The sequence below is a fragment of the Haplochromis burtoni genome, unplaced genomic scaffold, assembly GCF_018398535.1.
Source record: "Haplochromis burtoni strain Fernald_Lab_line unplaced genomic scaffold, NCSU_Asbu1 Contig_776, whole genome shotgun sequence".
NCBI classification, from domain to species: domain Eukaryota; kingdom Metazoa; phylum Chordata; class Actinopteri; order Cichliformes; family Cichlidae; genus Haplochromis; species Haplochromis burtoni.
Genome location: NW_024583137.1, coordinates 4,623 through 23,487, shown reverse-complemented (window position 1 = coordinate 23,487; position 18,865 = coordinate 4,623). Strand labels below are relative to the sequence as shown.

The 18,865-nt window shown below is 36.2% G+C and overlaps 3 protein-coding genes across 3 annotated transcripts in view; 1 reads left to right on the top strand and 2 right to left on the bottom strand.

Annotated features, from left to right (window-relative positions):
• The first annotated feature begins 90 nt into the window (after window positions 1–90).
• LOC102311584 (fibrinogen alpha chain) lies at window positions 91–5,308 on the top strand. Its single transcript, XM_005950380.3, has 5 exons — window positions 91–479; window positions 2,021–2,142; window positions 3,351–3,534; window positions 3,639–3,784; window positions 4,145–5,308. Exons 2-5 carry the CDS (start codon window positions 2,080–2,082, stop codon window positions 4,493–4,495), a joined length of 744 nt encoding a protein of 247 aa, XP_005950442.1. The 5' UTR covers window positions 91–479; window positions 2,021–2,079; the 3' UTR covers window positions 4,496–5,308.
• A 310-nt stretch (window positions 5,309–5,618) lies between these two features.
• fgb (fibrinogen beta chain) lies at window positions 5,619–11,101 on the bottom strand (the record flags this gene model as incomplete). The annotated part of the gene is given in 12 exon segments (XM_005950379.2): window positions 5,619–6,179; window positions 6,521–6,711; window positions 7,055–7,149; window positions 7,254–7,376; window positions 7,466–7,585; window positions 7,711–7,825; window positions 7,987–8,093; window positions 8,456–8,570; window positions 8,798–8,866; window positions 9,631–9,733; window positions 9,993–10,111; window positions 10,963–11,101. Coding segments are annotated over 12 exon segments (1,476 nt in total). The 3' UTR covers window positions 5,619–5,947.
• A 1,311-nt stretch (window positions 11,102–12,412) lies between these two features.
• The window catches only part of si:dkeyp-75b4.10 (chromodomain-helicase-DNA-binding protein 1), a 7,244-nt gene continuing 791 nt past the window's right edge, over window positions 12,413–18,865 (bottom strand). The window contains exons 2-8 of the mRNA XM_042215617.1: window positions 15,250–15,566; window positions 14,953–15,047; window positions 14,730–14,864; window positions 14,174–14,542; window positions 13,931–14,114; window positions 13,604–13,843; window positions 12,413–12,800 (exon numbers count right to left, since the gene is read on the bottom strand). Of these exons, the coding sequence (XP_042071551.1) occupies window positions 12,733–12,800; window positions 13,604–13,843; window positions 13,931–14,114; window positions 14,174–14,542; window positions 14,730–14,864; window positions 14,953–15,047; window positions 15,250–15,532 (1,374 nt within the window). The 5' untranslated portion in view covers window positions 15,533–15,566 and the 3' untranslated portion in view covers window positions 12,413–12,732. The remainder of the gene's footprint in view (window positions 12,801–13,603; window positions 13,844–13,930; window positions 14,115–14,173; window positions 14,543–14,729; window positions 14,865–14,952; window positions 15,048–15,249; window positions 15,567–18,865) is intronic.

Here is an 18,865-nt window from a genome sequence, read left to right as displayed (position 1 = left end):
ATAAATAACTTGAATTTAATCTTATTGACTTGAATTGAAACTTAAAGATAAAAAATATGTACAAAATCTATCAAAATATTAAACCACATGGTTGCAGAGTAATAAACCACATGTAAAATAACCGGGTATTAGGAGTATTTATATGGTTTTATAGACTGTATGTATAACTGGCACTCACTTTGCTATTAATATTTTAAAAATAAAGCGCAATATAAGGATATATTATTTCATAATGTGAGTAATACAAAATATATGTTAAAATATTCTGAATGGGTATATCTAGTTTGTAGTGTCAAAGATTGCCGCTGAAAAGTAAAGCAGTTAACCATGCTAAGTCATTCTGTGTTTGATGAATTGTATTTATTGTTATGTTGTCTTCCTTCCTTCTTAGAGTTGCTGGGTTGATGATGACGTGTTAGCACACATAACATGCAAATTGAACTCCGCGCAAGAAGTAGCCAAAGCAAGTATTGTCGAATGTGTGTACACAAGGAACTGGTGACAAAAAGTTCTTACACAATATGACATAGTGCAAGAAATACTACTACTACTAATGGTAATAATAATTCAAAACTTTAAAAATGTATATGTGCATTGCTGAATTTAGGCATCAAAACAACAGGAACTACATAAAGATTACAAGATTAAAAAACATGAATGTGAAAACATGAAAACAAGATAGTGATTAAGTATTATTACCGAAAATGAGAAAAAGTATTCAGAAGGCATTAAAATGTTATGCACAAGTCATTCTATAAAGGAGATCTGAGTATCCCTTTGTTTTAAACCCTGAAACTTATAACAGTATCACATTCTTTGATCTGTGCTTCAAAATACTGAGTTAAGAGTCCTCAGATTTCTAAAGGAACAAAGTCGTTGTTTTCATTTAAAAGAAATAACAAAAAATCTCACATATAGATGACCTAATACATTTATTAGGCTGTCACTTAATGTATTTTTTTTTTGTTAAATTCAATTCAGTTCAGTTTTATTTATATATAATATATATATAACACCAAAATAACACAGCAGTTGCCTCAAGGCACTTCACATTGTAAGGTAAAGCTGTCCTAAATTAAAAGTATTTATAATAACGAGAATCTTTAATGGTTAATCCATCAGTGTGTGCAAACTCTAATCAAAATTATATTTCTAATGCTAAAATATAGTTATTATTATCCATCATTTTTAAAATGCATTTTATTATTTATTAAAATGTATTTTTTACCATATAATAAAGCGCATCTTTAGATTATGATTAAGATGCCAGATAGCAGTTATTTTACTTACGAACATGAACAAAAAAAAAAAAAATGGTTCTTCAATGTCAGTTAATTAGTTTTTGTTCAGTGTGAAAGCTCAAATTTCAGTATAAAAATGGCACATTCAGTTTATTTGCCTATAAATAACAATTAAATGAGACATACAACTGTAAAAGTTACCAAGGCACTCTTAGGATACAATTTATTTGAATTGATTTAAATGAAAATATGCTTTGAGTGCTCCAAGAGAGTAGAAAAGCTCTCTATAAGAATCAACTATTTAAATACCAACTGTGACTAGCAATACCTGTGATACTGTATATAACCCATAGAGGGCATTAAAAATAAAAGCACCAATGTGGTCTAGCGCAGATTAGTATGCAACATAACAACAGGATCTACATAAAGATTACATTTTAACTGTAACATCCTTGTGTTTTTTATGTAATAAGTTTTTATGGTCATTGTTTTTATCTCTGGCCTGGTGATAAGGACATTGGAAAGTTATCTTTTATGCTTTTTATCCATAGAGCCCATTTTCACCTCACAGTTTCATAACTATTATTGATTTTGTGCTTGTTTTTCATGTGGAAATGTTAAATAACAACCCCGAAGTTACTAATCTTTGTACAGTCCACAAGTTCCATCAGTGACACAAAATAAACACAAGAAAGTGCACGCAAATCACATTTCGTTTGTACTGTCCTATTTGAATTAGAGCACAGTTGAAGGTGGACTTTTTTTTTCCCTCTCTGCAGTGTGTATAAGGTTCAAACAGCAGAATGAAGATGGCCGACCATCCCCCAGTGCAACCCAGATGTACAGGAAGCAGCAATGTGAAGCAAAACTAGAGACCCCGCTGTGTTTAGATGATGACTGGGTAAGAAGCATACAAGCACATAAATACAACTCTATTGATGATCTATAAAGAAAATCATTTGCTAGTTAAAACCATTGTAATATCAGGATGTGAAAATAATTTGAGTTTCTTGAGCTTAAATTAAAAGAAATTCACAGAAAACATGAGGGAAACCAACTTAAGTGCTCTCTTTGAGAGGAAGAGGGCACTTGGGTTTTGGTGTCCAGTACTCTTGACCACCACACGTCAGCTTTAGCCAAAGGTGACCAGCCATACTGAAAGAGGTCACTATGTTAGAAAACCAGCAAACCAGCATTTATTGACTTGCTCAGTCTCATAAACCAATAGGCAGAAAATCACCTTACACAAGCAGCCACCTTTAGCTGAAGTGCAAAGCACACAGATGACATCTACAAAAACTTTGAATTGAATCCAGGATTTGCTCTTGATAACTGGTAGAATTTAAACATTTTCAGTCGACTTACATATTATTACACAATTGCTTGAAAACTTAAACTAGCACACCTAAAGTACTTTTTATCTTGCTTTTATTTGTCAGGGATCGCAATCTAAAATACATCAGTCAAAAGGTTTAAGCTGTTTAAGCAGTAACTACATCTGTTCTGATATCCTTCCCTGTTTGAGATCAGTGGGGTTATCATTACAGTTACACATCCTAGAATAAAAACAAAACACCCCCTCTTCTTCCCAAAAAAGGACATAACCACATTAACCATTAAGCCAGTTAATTTGAGAAAAATGGCAATAATGAAATTGTTTCAATCAATTCCAGTTTATTTTATCTGTAACCCATGCACTGACACACATCCAACACCTGGCAAGATGTAGACTAAATTTCAAAGTTGGTAGAGAGTTTGGAAAGATTTCTTTAACGTTTCAATTTTTTCTTTGTAATCTGTCTTAAAATAAATAGTTACTCGTGAACTAAGTGTTATCAGTATAATTCATGAATACTCTGGCACCACTGATAACAAATGATTGTTATGAAGGACAGTCCTACAACATGGCTTAATTAGCAGTTGTCTAATTATTTGAATTATTTCAACCCAGCACCGTGCTACCACTTTACTAGCATTACTCTGAAAAATCTAAAACGCAAAGTGTAAATAAGATGGGGTTTTTTTGTTGTTATGATGCATGATAACTCAGAATGACCTGTTACTATGATGCACTGCCAACCTGACCTGTTCTCTTGTCCTTCTCCAAAGTTTTCTAAATGCCCGTCTGGCTGCAGACTCCAAGGTTTGATCTCACAGATGGAAAACAAAGTGGAAAGAAAACTGCGGGAGGTGTGTAAAACAGCAGAGATGTATGAAGATGCAACAGAGAAGTCCATGACTACAATGACTCACATATACAACTTTAACCGGCGAGTCATCATCAACAGATACAGTTAAGACTCTTTGGGGATGTTTGGATTTGTGGTTGTGGATAAAATAATTCGTAAATACTTACTAAAGTAATGCTGAGTTACTAATGCAGAATTTCATCTCTAGTGTTTAAGCTGAAATTCGTGGAACAAGCAGAAGAATTGGGCAGAAATTTGACAACGCTACAGAAACGATCAACCAGTCTGTCCCAACAGATAAAAAAACTGATTAGCAAACTGCAGAAACAGACAGAGGAGCTATATCGAACAGAGGTAAGACATAAACAAATACTGTTGATTGGTCGATTGTGCAATTGTTTGACTGTATTTACATTTAAGACTTGTTGATTACCTTATTCTTCTGACACTGATTGCTGCAATGTTTTAAATTAATGCCCTAAAACATTTTATTTTATATTTGACACGTTAAACAACTCAGTGTAGTTAGTATTTATGGAATGCCATTTCATAAATGGCGTTATTGTCCTCTATTGCAAAGAAACACATTTCAGACAAGTTATGTTCAACCTGATACATTTATATTTTTTGTAATACTTTTTCTTACTTTGTTTTTTGTTCTTTATGGTGTTTGTTGCTTGAATAACTGCTTATTCAACTTGTTTTTGTTGCCAGGTGGACATTGACATGAAGCTACGAGCCTGTCGCGGGTCTTGCCAGTCTGTGCTGCCATTTGAAATTGATCATCCCGACTATCACATCCTTCGAACTCACATGGAAGACATGGACAAGACTCTAAACAGAAGAGCCAAAGCACCTTTACCTCCTGCAGGCATCCCACATATTAAGCTCCAGCCTATAGACATAGTCCCAGAACCAGCTGAAGGATACAAGACGATCCCGACAGTCCAGAAAGAACTACTGACCCAATTTGAGGACATTGAACAGAATCAGATCATTTTGGAGGAGCTACTGGAGGAGTTAGAGGATGTAAATGATCACAATCATGTAGAAAGGTTTAATTAAATATGGGGCTGACAGAAAACAAGGAAGCACATTGTAATCTTGTTACTTAAATAACCATTATTTTGTTTCATCTGCAAAGTTTAGCTACCGTTTCAGTTTATATTTGGATCAGCAATGTGAGTAGTTTGTGGGCTAGTCTTTTCCATATTTTTCGGTGGTATGTCATTTGAATAGATGAGATAACATGAAGAATAACTCTGATTTATGACATGCTGTTTTACAGTTCAATCCAGGGGCATTTTTGATTAAAAACAATGGGGGAAAAAAGCCTTTTGGTGAATTTAAATATAGTTAAACTACTAACATTAATGATGCAGTCTGTGTTCTGCTGGGAAACTTTGAGTCAAGGTATTAGTGGATGTTACTGTGACATCTCCCTAAACACACCCACAGTACACTCCCACTTTTGGCAGTGGAACTGCCTTACAGCATCTGCTTTGTCAGGCAAGAGAATAGACCCCACAAGCAAAAGCTAGCTTGTGTTATTACATTGAAGAGGTGGACTGTGCCTTTTTCAAAGGATGATGGGAGTAGACAGTATTACTAATTCTGTGCCTTATCAATGCACCTGAGAAATTCTCCTGTTACCTCCATTCATTATCCAGACAATGCACTCCTGTTTGGTCATCTGTTATTTACCTCACAAACTCCATGATTAGGCAATGAAACTATTACTTTACCCTCGCTGTGCAGTCATTGCTTTATGCAACTTACTAAATTTTATTTGTGTAAGTGAAAATGCTGTCTGAATGGTTACAAGTTGCTATCCATTGTATCCTTATTCTGTTTTATTAAATCGTTTCTGATAACCAATTTTGTTTTATATTTATGTTTACTTGAGTTTACTGGATGACTGGATATCATCCCTGTCAATTATAATCAAAACTTTAAACTCCAAAACTTGCAAAAAATTAAATAATCAATGTTTTTACATTTAATTCATTGTCACATAAATCCTTTAATAGTTTTCTTGGTATGCAGCAAAAATGAGCAGATGATTCCAGTGGTACCAGATTTGTCTTATTTATGTCACAGAAGTGCTCATAGTGTTTAAGCAAAAGAACATTTAAATAGCAAAGACATTTTTGTTTCCTAGGTGAAATAACCAACACAAACAATATAATATGTTCCTCAATGTGTTTATTGAGTAGTCGAGGACAGTTTGCATCAACTCATCCTTATAGTTGTCACACATAACAAAAAAGGACAGATCGCAGCATATTTACTCACAACTAATTAGGTTTTTTTCTCTTACTTTTGTTGGTAACAAGTTTATCTGACATCCCCAACATATTTTTAATACTTGCATTGCTCCTGCATTACTTTAGCCTTGTTTTTTAGTTCTCGTTACAGTTTGTTGACACTTAGTGTTAGTTATTTGTAAATCTGCATGTCATATACCATTTAGTTTGGCACCTTCTTTTATATGTTATGTGCATCGACACTCTTGGATTATCTGGAGGCAAAGTAAGGCCTGATCTTCATGCTAATAGCCTTGAGCGAGTACCAGCTGCCCTTCCAGTTCATCCACACCACACCATCATCTGTGCCATGCTTGGCCATCTGTCGTGTGTAGGCTCCTCCAATGTAGTACCGCCCATTGGGATTGGCTGAGTGGCAGCGATTGTACCACCAGCCACCTCCATCCTCCTTGGAGCACTGTTTGGTGGGATTACCAGGGGTCCTGATTGGTACGGACAAGAAGAGTAAAGTTAAAATGTGAAATTTCTGAAAAATTCTAAATCTGAGTTATTACCATTTACATTTATTACATAACATTACATTTAGATGCTGGTAGATGTATTAACTACTGCCACATTTAGTTTAAAGAGGGGTGTTAAAGCCAAAGTCAAAATCCTTTTGAACATATTTAACAGACTGAGTAAACTTGTGGGTCATCCAAAATGCTAAGATGGGCTTGATTTCTTTACATTTTAGTAACATGATAATTAGCTGTTACAGCTAGTATTCTAGTATTTATATTTTAAGTAATAATTTATTATTTACTTTTTTTAGGATACCTACCAGTTGTCGTTGTCTCTGTCGTAGGTACTGAACATCATGCCATTGTGAATGGTCATAGTACGGTTTTCACCAAAGAGCTCAAGAGATCCTTCCAGGAAACAGTTGCCAGCATTACCAGAATAACCACCAACAGCAAGCACGTAGTTGGATGTCTCTGATTGGACAGTGAACTGGTTGTACTGGGCATGGACCTGATTAAAAGCAGAAACCAGTTTTAATTTAATTCCTAACTGACATAGTCATTAGAAAGAGTAGGTGAAAACACTGTAATATTGCATTCATGTCTTCCTGATAATTAACTATTAGACCCTAACCATTAATGCAAATTACAATTTCCTAAATTCAAAAAAACTTTTTTTGAAATTGCTTCTTTTTTTTTAGATCAACTATTCAAAACTGTACACAATTTCCTTTATTATCAAATAAACAAATTTCTACATTTAAAATTCACAGGAGTCTACAATTATCAAGCTTAAACTTTTTCACTAGTCCTATGATAATTTCTTGGACCTGCCAATCCCTTTAAAAACTCACCTTGGCTCCTGTCCAGTCCTCCATCTCGATGAGAACCTCAGTTGGGCCCATCTTAGTCAGCTGACTGATACGGTCATTACCCAGCCAGTATTCACCTGTAGGCATGTAAGAAGGTATATTACAGTAGCTGACCAGAAATAAGTGTAACCATTAAGAAAGGGTTACAGTACATTTTTGTCTTGTGTTTTAACTCTCTTACCAGGAGTCGCACAGTGACCCTTGCCAGAATCAAAGGCAATATTTCCAAATCCACGGCGATATTCGTCCCAGCGTCGACCAAAGTCAACACTGCCGTCAAGCCTATTCTGGATAAGAAGCCATCCTGGGAACAAATTTAAAAAGGAAATGTAAAAAAGACAAACCTTAACTGAAAACCATTAAATCACAGTAATGATCAAAGAAAAGTCTCACCTCCATTCTGGGAGGCCTGATCACAGAAAACCTTGTATGGAGGGTAAAAGGCATCAGGCTGGATCATATACATCTGGGAATCTACTCCTCCCCGACGGAAGATGTCCTCACACTCTTTACCTAAAACAAACAAAAGAAAAAGCTTTAACATCTGTGGAGCTTCTAAGTCATTCAGGTCATGATAGTCTTAAGTGTTTGAGTTCACAGCAAGTAGCCTCTCTCTAGCTTTTTTTGTCATTTCTTACCAGAAACTACTGGTATGGGACATTTAGTCTTGCATGGCGTCTTGCACTCATCCCTCTGGGCCTGGATGGCCTTCTCCAGCTTCTGTATCTTCAGCTTGATCTTGTCCAGGACCCCCTGAAGTCATGACATGTTATAAATTAGAACAAGGCTGATTGTACTGTTTTTGTTCTCATTTTCTATCATATAAATTCTACATGGTTCCTAAACTTGAAAGACACACTGTATCATTATAATCATACTATTATATGTATACTACTATGTCACTTTGTATTTACCTGCAATAATCTGATATTGGAAGGGAACACAGTATCCACTATCTCTTTGATGTAGGTGTGCTGCTCCTCCACTCGGTCGGTGTACTGACTAACTACCCTACTGTTGTCTAAGAGCACAAGAAAACAGAAAAAACATGTTCAGCATTTCACATTTTCAGATATTATTTTAAGGCAGGCGTTTTTAATGAAACAACTATTATAAACCAATAGTGTTTAATGGTTACCATATAAACTTTTTTGCTTGCTTTCTAAAAATTTTGTATTTAATTAGATGTGATTCACTGTATTTCATTGTATTTGTTTTATTTGTTAACTTGTAACACTCACAGAATTACTGGCAATTAGTTATAATTGATATATTGTAATGTCAGTACAAATAAATTTAATCAGGCCATAGTTATAAATAATCTTTGGGTTGTTTTTTTTTTTTTTTACATTTTCAGTGTTATATTGCAAATTTCTTTCGCACCGTTGGATAGTCTTTGCCTCTCCCTCAGCGAGTTGGAAATGCCATTGACGTAGTTGAAGACAGTGTTGGAGGACTGGGACAAATCATTCACCTGAGGCTTGAGTTCGTCAATGCTCTGTGTAAAACAGTTGCAAAAAATAAAACAAATACAGGAGGTTGAACTTAGTCTTTTCACAAAGTAATGATTTCCCATAGTTGGTTTAAACTCATATCCAAACCAAACCTATGGTTTGGATATGATTCTGCTAATCATAGCAGCAAACATTTTTGCTAATGTTTGCTTGGAAAGATCTCAAAGATGACGACTACCGCCCTTTAAATGATTGCACAAGTTTGATTTACCCTCTTGACATTTCTCTCTTGCTTCAGCAACGTGGTCTTTAGATCGCAGCCAGTGGGACACAAAACACCCTGATGGACAAAAGCAAAACAAGTTAAGCTAACTTATCTTGTGTCACTAAAATACATGTTCTTTGACTTTGTTCTAATTTTCTGACTTCAAAGTAGCTTATTAATGTAACTTAAAGGCAATAAAAAACTACAGTTAACATCAGCAATTAAAGGTTTCCCAAGAACACCCCAGTCACAGACCAATTGATTTTGATGGAAACTGCTTGTTTTCAGCTAGGTGAACCTGGTCACAAATAGGCATATGGTGCTTTCTTTCTGCGGTTATCCCATAGCTTGCATGGAAGCAAACATTGATCAACTAATTGTGGCAGACTTTGCATTTTATTTGTACATTCATAATAAACTGAACACTAAAATTTGCACTTTTTACTTTTCATTTTACTTTTCATTGTAGTAACTAGTTGGACCAAATAGTTGCATATCCTCACTATCTGCACATCCTCTACAGAGAAAATATCAAAGTACAGTATGACAGTAAAATAATAAGGGCACCTTAATGTCTATATAGTTGTGCAATATACTGGGATATTCATATTAGAGCTATTTGTATCCATTAAACCTATTTTGTTACATTTTATAACTACGCAATATATTGTGTTAATCAATTGTGTTTAGTTAGGAACTTTTCTTGCTGTACTGGAGCAACTGTGACCACATAATTTCCTCTTGGAAAGTATTCTGGTCCTGACATCACCTAAGACCACTGGCCTGTATTTAATTGTATGTGTGTTACTATTATCTTTTTTTTTTTTTTTTTTTTATACCATCTCCTCTGAAGCATGTGTACATCCTCCTGCCTCGGGCTGCTCAACTTTCTCCTTCATCTGTCGGCCACCAACTGGAGCAGGAGTGGGGCGCCCACGATACCTTAATGAAAAAAATAATTTAAAAAACACACACAAATATACCGGCGATTATTTGTTATTTGTATCCCCTACAGTGGCACCGCAGACCACATCATGCCACTTTGCTGTATTTCACAAAATTTTATTATTAACGAAATTTTATTGCCAATTTTATACTATAAGATTTAATTTCATTTCATCTATATCATAAGGATGGCTGCGTTAGATTTTGTTTCTTTTCACTGTTTTTATTTCATTTATTTAAAAAAAAAAAGCCTTACCTGCTACCACTGCTGACAGGAGGAGGGGCATATCTATTTCCAGTGAAGGTCTCCCTGCCCTTTTGTAGTGGGCGGTGACCACGAGCATCTACAGCTGTTCCATTTGATTCCGGTGTTGCCTGTGGAAGATTTTAAGAAACTGCTGTGAGTAACAAATTTCCTCTCATTTCATAAATGTTGTTTTAAAGACATATTTCAAATTAAATCATGGCAGATAAAACTATGCTGGACAACCAAAATATTATATAAATATAAATAAATATATATAAGATAAATATATCTTAGCATTAACAACACAATTTTGATTAGAGATTTTACGCATACTGGTGGATTAATCATACGATAAACATAAAAATTCTGATTCTGGTAATTACCAGTACTACTACTCTTAATTTAGGGCAGAACTGGCATAAAACCTCAAAACATTCGGTGGTGGTCAGACAAATTTGGTAAGAACTGTATTTAAAAAGTAAAACTTGAAATTATTTCAAAAACATGTTTCAATTTCTCCCAAACAAATTTAGCTCCTAACGTAGATCTTATTTTTTTTTAAATTATGTGTAATCTATGTTTTAGCACCATTTGTCCATTGAGAATTAGAATTGAGAAGTTCTCATATGTGCAAATCAAATAAAAGATAAACCCAATCAAAATAGATACATGAATAAAAATAAAACAAAACAAGCAATGCATTTTTTTTCAAGTCTAGCATTTCTCAGTAAAAATAGACCCAATCTGTGAAGAAATGTATTTCATAAAATAACATAACAGATAGACAGGTAGATATTTTGATAATAACACAGCTGAAATTTTAAACATAGTTCTTTACACAGTGTACACTCTTTTAAAAACTAACTGATACACTATGAAAGTAAGTTTAATATATTTTATTGACTATGTCCTTTCATCAAAGGAATTAATCAAAAAAATGTGTGATATAAAAACGTTTCCGCTTTAGACACATACTCACCAAGTCATCATCCTCTTCGTTATCAAACTCAAGGTCCTGTGCCCAGGCGACATACACACACAGATAAACCAACAGCAGTATCTTCATGGTGTACTTTATGAAGTTAGTCTTGTCACACACTGTCCAAACTGCCTTTTCTCTCCCAGACATTTGATTTTACCACATATTTATCCTCCATCTCTGCACATGCGTAGGCGTCCTCCCCCACTTGTATTGATCTGTTCCGTAACTGTTGGAACAGTTTACCCAATCTTAGTCACTGCCACACTAGGTAAGTCTGGGGAATGTCAATGAACAAAAGGGCAAAGGGGCCGAAAGGCAGAATGCCACAAAATGTGGTAACTTGTGTTTTTAAAAAGCTGTTTCTATCTAGTGAAACTTTTTCAGAACAATGTTATGATAGCAGCAAAAGCATCATTGCTTTAAAATAACATTTGAAATTCTTAGTTTCAGGAGTGGCAGATTGGTTAGAAACGTAGTGGCCTTAACTGTCCTTTAATATCAAAAACATAATATTAAAGAGGAGAAATTATATAACGTATTCTTTGAAGTGTGAAGAGTGTTTAGTGTTGGGAACTGTCTCCAGCGCTCCTTGATTCCTGTTTACTTTTGTGTTTTTCATTAGGAAAATGCAGAAAATGTACAGTGAGAACAGTTTTACGGTTTTCCCGAAGAACCTGCAGTGAGTCATGCATTGATTGGAGGTTAGGATGTTGAAACAACTGATATTTGTTTAAATCCAAAAGGGTACATTGTACAATGTTATGAAATCACTAAAATCAACACAGAGTCATGCGTGCACAAATGTGTGCTGCTCGACAAAGTATAATGTATTAAAAACCTTTGTTCTTTAACCTAGTTTTTAGTAGTAGTTACTTTGTACTAAAGTGTGGCAGTCCCCACCCACTGCAACTCTCTCCCATATAAGAGTCACAATACCTTTCTTGGAAGACTCACTGGACTCGTTCAAGAAACTTCTCAAAACTCACCTCTTCATCAAAACAAAACTTAACCTCGAGCCTTTTTAACTACTAGATACTCTTGTGCAAAGAATCCTTGGGTTTCTTGAAAGGTGCTATAGAAATCTAAGTTATTTTAAAGTTATTATTATTTTAAACAGGTGGTTTTATAGTAGCTGCTGGGTGAGACTGATCAGCATCCCCACACAGTAGGCTTGGGAATTAATAGATATCTCCATGATGTTAGTGTGTTAACTGAATGGTTTGTGTCTTAACCAAGTAAACAAATATGGTAACATATCACTGTATGAAAAGATTTTATCTGACACAATATAGGTGTAATCAGTGTATGTATGATGTAGGAATGTCAATCAAATAGTGTCCTCACAGTGCAGATTTTCTGATCAATGTATGTCCCTAAAATGTAGGTTTTCAAAGACATTAGGTTTAGTTGGACCCGATTTCTATTGTGTGACAATAAACACAATTCATTTGTGTTGCTTTGTTTTTATTGTGTTTTTTATACTTAGAGTAATTGAAACATGCTTGATTATACAAAAATAGATTATTAGAAGAATTTGATCCAAGTTCACATGCACAAATGATTTGGATTTATATCTAGAACTGAACCAAATTCAGTAAACAACTGGTTGAACAAGAAAAACTACCCCTAAAGATGTTTTTTAATACCTATTGATTACATTTAAAAACATAAAACAAAACAAAAAAGAGTAAGAAACAAATTTTGTGGGGCTGTCATGTGTAGTGCGTATAGTCAAGACTCTTGGTTTTTTCATCATCTGGTCTGAGTTCAGATCCTTTTCGAACAAACAAATGGGAAGGCGTCATTGCAGGTTGCAGTGCACCACTTCAGATTATCTGCAAAAACAAGAAAAACACATGTGAATTTAAGAATTTCAAACTGGAATTATAAATTGTGTGTTTTAGCTGATCTTACTATCGGTCAGGGTCATTTTGTAGATTCTTTGTGACTAAATATGTGGCTGCTCTTATGTCAATACATTGGCAAAGGGGAATCTGACAGAGCCATTTTCTAAATGTTTCTAAAAACTTTGCTTTGGATGAGGTGTGGGGAAAACATGACGGTCTTAAGAGCATGCTTAAGATTCTAGCTCACTGTCAGGCACCTAGCAAACATTAGTAATCAGCTAATGCAGAGTATTTTTCAACCTTAGACCTACTCAAAGGATGTGAATGGCTTTGATTGTCCTTTAGGATATTAAAGTACAGAAAGTGTGTAAATAAAATATATTAATGGTAAAGCCAATCCATATATTGTCCTTGCTGTGTATATGTTCTAAGTGATCAGTGTATTTGAGATGTAGATATGTTTACTGACCAGATGTGCTAACTTGTGTCACTATAATACAGATGTGCTTTTTGACTAGTCTACTTATAATATATGTGTGCTAACTGTCCCAGCAATGCATGTGTACTTACTGGCTAGTTTTCCCCCAATATAGGAGTACTAAATGAACACCTTTATCTAGTTACACTCTTTTGTAAACTGTAGTTTGTAAAGTAATGTAAAACCCACCTTGACATTTTTATCTCCACTTAGAACATAAGTAAGAATAACAGCAGGCTAACTTTATCTGTACTCATATTAGTTTGTTGGTATGTGTACATGTCTGTGTATTTATGTGTGTTTATAGCATTACAATGGCAATTTATCTTCATGCAGATGCTAGCTGTCTTCTTGGTGTTGTCATGGTCATCATCATCGTCATCTTCACTGTCCTGCTCACTGGTATCATCATGGCTGTCCTTCTTACTGGATTTGCCATGGCTGTCTTCCTCACTTGTATCATCATGACTGTCCTTCTTGCTGGATTTGCCATGGCTGTCTTCCTCACTTGTATCGTCATGACTGTCCTTCTTGCTGGATTTGCCATGGCTGTCTTCTCACTTGTATCTCATGACTGTCCTTCTTGCTGGATTTGCCATGGCTGTCTTTTCACTTGTATCGTCATGACTGTCCTTCTTACTGGATTTGCCATGGCTGTCTTGTTCACTTGTATCATCATGGCTGTCTTCCTCACTTGTATCGTCATGACTGTCCTTCTTGCTGGATTTGCCATGGCTGTCTTGTTCACTTGTATCATCATGGCTGTCTTCCTCACTTGTATTGTCATGACTGTCCTTCTTACTGCATTTGCCGTGGCTGTGCTTCTTATTGGATTTACCATGGCTGTCTTGTTCACTTGTATTGTCATGGCTGTCTTCCTCACTTGTATCATCATGGCTGCGCTTCTTCCTGGATTTCCATGGCTGTCTTGTTCACTTGTGTTGTCATGGCTGTCTTCCTCACTTGTATCATCATGGCTGCTTTCTTCTGGATTTGCCATGGCTGTCTTGTTCACTTGTATTGTCATGGCTGTCTTCCTCACTTGTATCATCATGGCTTTCTTGCTGGATTTGCCATGGCTGTCTTCCTCACTTGTATCATCATGGCTGTCTTTCTTACTGGATTTGCCATGGCTGTCTTTTTCATTTGTGTTGTCATGGCTGTCTTCTTCACTCGTATCATCATGATCGTCATCATCGCACCAGTCTTCATAGTAAAACTTGGAGCCATCAATCCACATCCAAAAACCAGGCTATGGACAGACACAAACATACATAAATACATATAGTGAACTTGCATAGTTATATCTTAGGTGGGATTTTGGTAGTGTTTAAGTTTGCAACTATTTAATTTCCACTGAAGCTGTCAGATTTCAATCCTGACTAAGTGTACAGGCATGGATTATAACACTGATTTAAAAAATATATATATATCCATACATGGACGGCGCTAGTGGCACCAGCCCAGGTTTCTGGGAAGTTGTCGGTGTCCCCTCTGGTCAAAGACTGGACAAAGTGGTTTTCCTCATAATTGTGAATGGATGCCAGGTTGCCGCCATCGAACTGACAAAAAATCTGGTGGGAGCCATTTTGTATTCATTACAATACATATGAACAACTGAATGAATAGTATGTTGTATTCATCATCTCTATGATAGCTCACCTGAGCTTCAGTCCATGTCTTTGGGGTGCTGATATAGTTGAAACACCGGTCACCGAATCGAGACCAGCCATCTGGGCAGTCTGAGTCCCCTATCACTTAAAAAACAAACAATTAAAAAAAACAAAAAAAACAAAGTCCAAATCAACAAAATTAAAAAAAGCACAGTTATACTTATGTTTTAACATTTTGTGTGCTAGATCTGTTCATTATATTGCACATGTTTTTACTTGTCTTGTACAGGTTTCTCCTTTTGAATGACTTAGTGTAATGTGGGTACACATTGCTAAAGCCACTCACTGCAGTTAACAGGTGGGGTATCAGGTGGTGTTGTTGTATTCGGTATCTTCTTTCCAGTCATGATGTCAACGCACCAACAGTACCCGGTAGACCCGGAGCACTGCCTTGGAAGGAAGTTTCCATTGTCATCACACTTAGGGCAGAATGATCCAATGAGGTTTGAGCAATTCATTCTTTCATGGTAACAATGGCCTTTATCCCAGGACATGGTGGGGTTGATCGGAATGGCTTGACTTATCGCCAGGACAGTGCACAGTGTAAGTGACACAGCAAGCATCTTCATGGTGATCGTGAAGATGATGATGGAGGAAGTTGACCTTCAGACAACACATCAAAATGTTAAAGTCTTGAGGGGGATTTTGTTTTAACCATGTGCTGAATATTGGAATATGCTGAATTTTAAGTGAAGCCTATTTTTACTTTTTTTTTTTCTATTAAGAGATTTTACTTTGAAAGTTTCCAGGCTTACAAAAATTCTCTAAAAAAGAACAGATGTTAACCAAACCCTAACTCTAGCACTATATCACCAAGCTTCCTGTTGTGTTTGGGTCAAATCCGACTGATTTACAAATTAAAAATATTAATAAATAAATAAATATTGTGTTTTACCCTACGATGTTTTAGGCCCTACGATTTCCTAAACACGACACACACTTGAACATATAAAAGTGATGAGCCCCTTTTTCGTTGAATTTTGAGTGTTTTAATGAACTTTGTTCTGTGGTGTTCCCACTCAAAATTAACCGCGATAGGAAATGAATGGCAGATTGTTACATGGAGAAACCTTTGGAATGCAAGCATGCTGATCCACACAGGTATGCACACAGGTGTACACACGGGTATTCACAGACGCGGACTACAGCTTTCTTGGCTGCTGCCTCAAAGCACATTGTGCGCTGTCTTGCGTGCTGCACAATATCGTTTATTATTTAGTATCTACTGATATCTACTGCTAGCTAGTTTATTGTGATGGTGCTGTTTTTTTTATTATGTTGCTCTTTGTTGTTTGCTTTCTCTTATGTTTTTTTTCTACATACAGGTGACCCAGGAGTTTTTTTTGTTTGTTTTTTTCCTTTCTTCCCCCCCTTCTCACAGTCTCTTCTCCCCTTTGGTTTTCTTTCTCTCCCTCTCTTTCTTTCATTCTTTCTCCCTGTCCTATCCCCCAGTCATGTCTGTCCCGTTTGTAGCAACTGAAAATAAAATAAATTCATAATTATAATAAAGGTCAATCAAATGGACCAATATGGCAAGGCCATGATGATCCACTTGGTAAAATAAATCCGCTTGGCATCTTTCTTGGCCTTAAGACAACAATTCTGATGGCTAAAGATCCAAACGGGACACACACAAAAAAAGGAAATGAATGGGAATCCCCCCCCCAAATTGAAAGACCCGCTTTTACAACCTACTGAACAACCCACTGAATGGCCCACTGAACAGCACATTGACCCACCCACTGAACTGAATTTGGTGGTGAAAAATGTTTCTTATGTTATTTTCACAGCTGTTAAAACTGACTGGTTGTGTGCACCCCCACCCCCCTTACTGTAGTAAGTGACTAGAGGGCTAAGCATGATCTCGAAAAACATAAAATAGGCAAAACACAAACACAATTTGTTTTGCATGAATTCTATTGTTTATTTTATTCAAAATTGTATAACAGTTTCTAGTCTTACTGTTGTCAAAAAATGATATTCAGATAGTAATCAATACTAAAATTAATATCATGTAAAATACTGCAACAATATCAAAAATGCCATCTTGGTTTCCTTCTTTAGCTGACACAGAATTTCACACAGCACGGCTTTAAGAGGAATTTCAGTGGTGAAAGTTCCTGTTTCACAGACGCTAATATATTTTAATTATTAATGTTTACCCGATGAGTGCAAAAACTAACATTAGGCATTTAACTATTAGCAAATAGTCAAATGGACTGTGGATAGATAAAAGATAAATAATTATTGACAGCTTAACGGTTCAAGGATGGAATACTGAGCTGTGACAGAGAGACCTGGAGAACTGGGCGGGTTTGGCTGCATGGAGCAACAGGGAAACCGGAGCTGAAGTGAGCAGAGTCCAAAGTGTGGAGAACTAGTCAGAACAAATTAAGAGTAGAGCAGCTCAATCAGACAGGTTTCAGGACTGAAAAAGGAAAGCAGACTGAGACGGAGCAGTGTGAATGGTGGATGAGAGAGAGGTTGCATGCTGATTAGGGATGGGTATCGTTTAGGCTTTATCCGATACCAGTACCAAACCGGTACTTTTGAAACTGTGCCGGTGCTTAAACAGTGCTCGAACCGGTGCTTAAAGAATGGAGAACACAAAATTGGTCCAAAAACCTCTCATGTTCAGCTGTTTTTTTGTAAAAAGACAACAATGTTAGCCTTTTCTGCAGCTAGAGGGCATATATGGTATCACTCTTGGCTGGAAGCAGTGCTTAATCCATGGAAAAAACACAAACTTTGTCCAAAAACCTCTCACGTTTAGCTGTTTTCCACTTTTTCTTTGGTCATTTTAGACTTTTTGGCCAGGGTGAAGGGAGCATCTGCCATCAAACAAGACAGCTGCATGTAACTACGACTGTATTTGCTAGTTCACCTTAAATGCATTAATGTAATAACGTGGTTAGCCTACTCAGCGTAAATTACACACGAAGAACATTAAGCTACTCACGCAGAGAAGAACGGTTGCTGCTGCCATCATCATCATCATCCGTCATCATTTCTGCTACACTGGCAGGGCTAGGGGCCAGGACTCTCCTCTTTGGGTTCTTGGGGGATGTTGCTAACTCCGGGTCCGATAACAGGCACCACACCCGCAGTAGATGTGCTCGATGTGAGGTCTCGCAGCAAGCTATCAAATACGGTGCATTTCTCAGCTTTTAACAAAATGCTATACGTCGCCAGGTGTTTCATCAGATTCGAGGTGTTACCTCCTTTGCACAGTATCCCCTTAAACCATTTGTTTTGCTGCTGAGCTTGCATCTTTTGCTGTGAAGTACAGCCAGACTTTGACCGCTTTGCCTTGGGCGTTTTTAATCTGTAGCTCTGTTTTAAAAGAACGTGCGTACCTGGGCCCGCCTACTACGCTTGCAAAGGTAAAATGATTGGCTGGAATCCAAAGTGTATGACATCTCAGGGAAAAAAAAAAGCACCGAAATAAAGCACCGAAATGTGCGCTGCTTTTCGGTCTGGTTACTACCGTTTATGTCAGAACCAATACCGGTACCCATCCCTAATGCTGAAATATGTGATAAAATCTACTTTTACAATCATTTATTAAAAATCTGTTTCTTATTTTGTTTTTAGTCAGCTGTTATAAATGCATTTATATGTTTAATCTGTGTCAGAGTGAGCACACAGTTTTTTTTATATTCTTCTTCTTTTTAGAATAACTAATACCACGTTTTATCCAAAGTTCACTTGTAATTTTTCCATAATGTTTTTTTGTACAGTATTTCAAATATTTAGATGTAAATATAGTATCCTATATTCATTAATAGGTTCTAAAATATTTTTTAACTTGATCTATACTGGAATAATCTAAAAAATATGTAAAATGAATAGAACCTCTAAATTCCTCTTTGCCATGCAAAAGATGTATAAAGATGTATAAA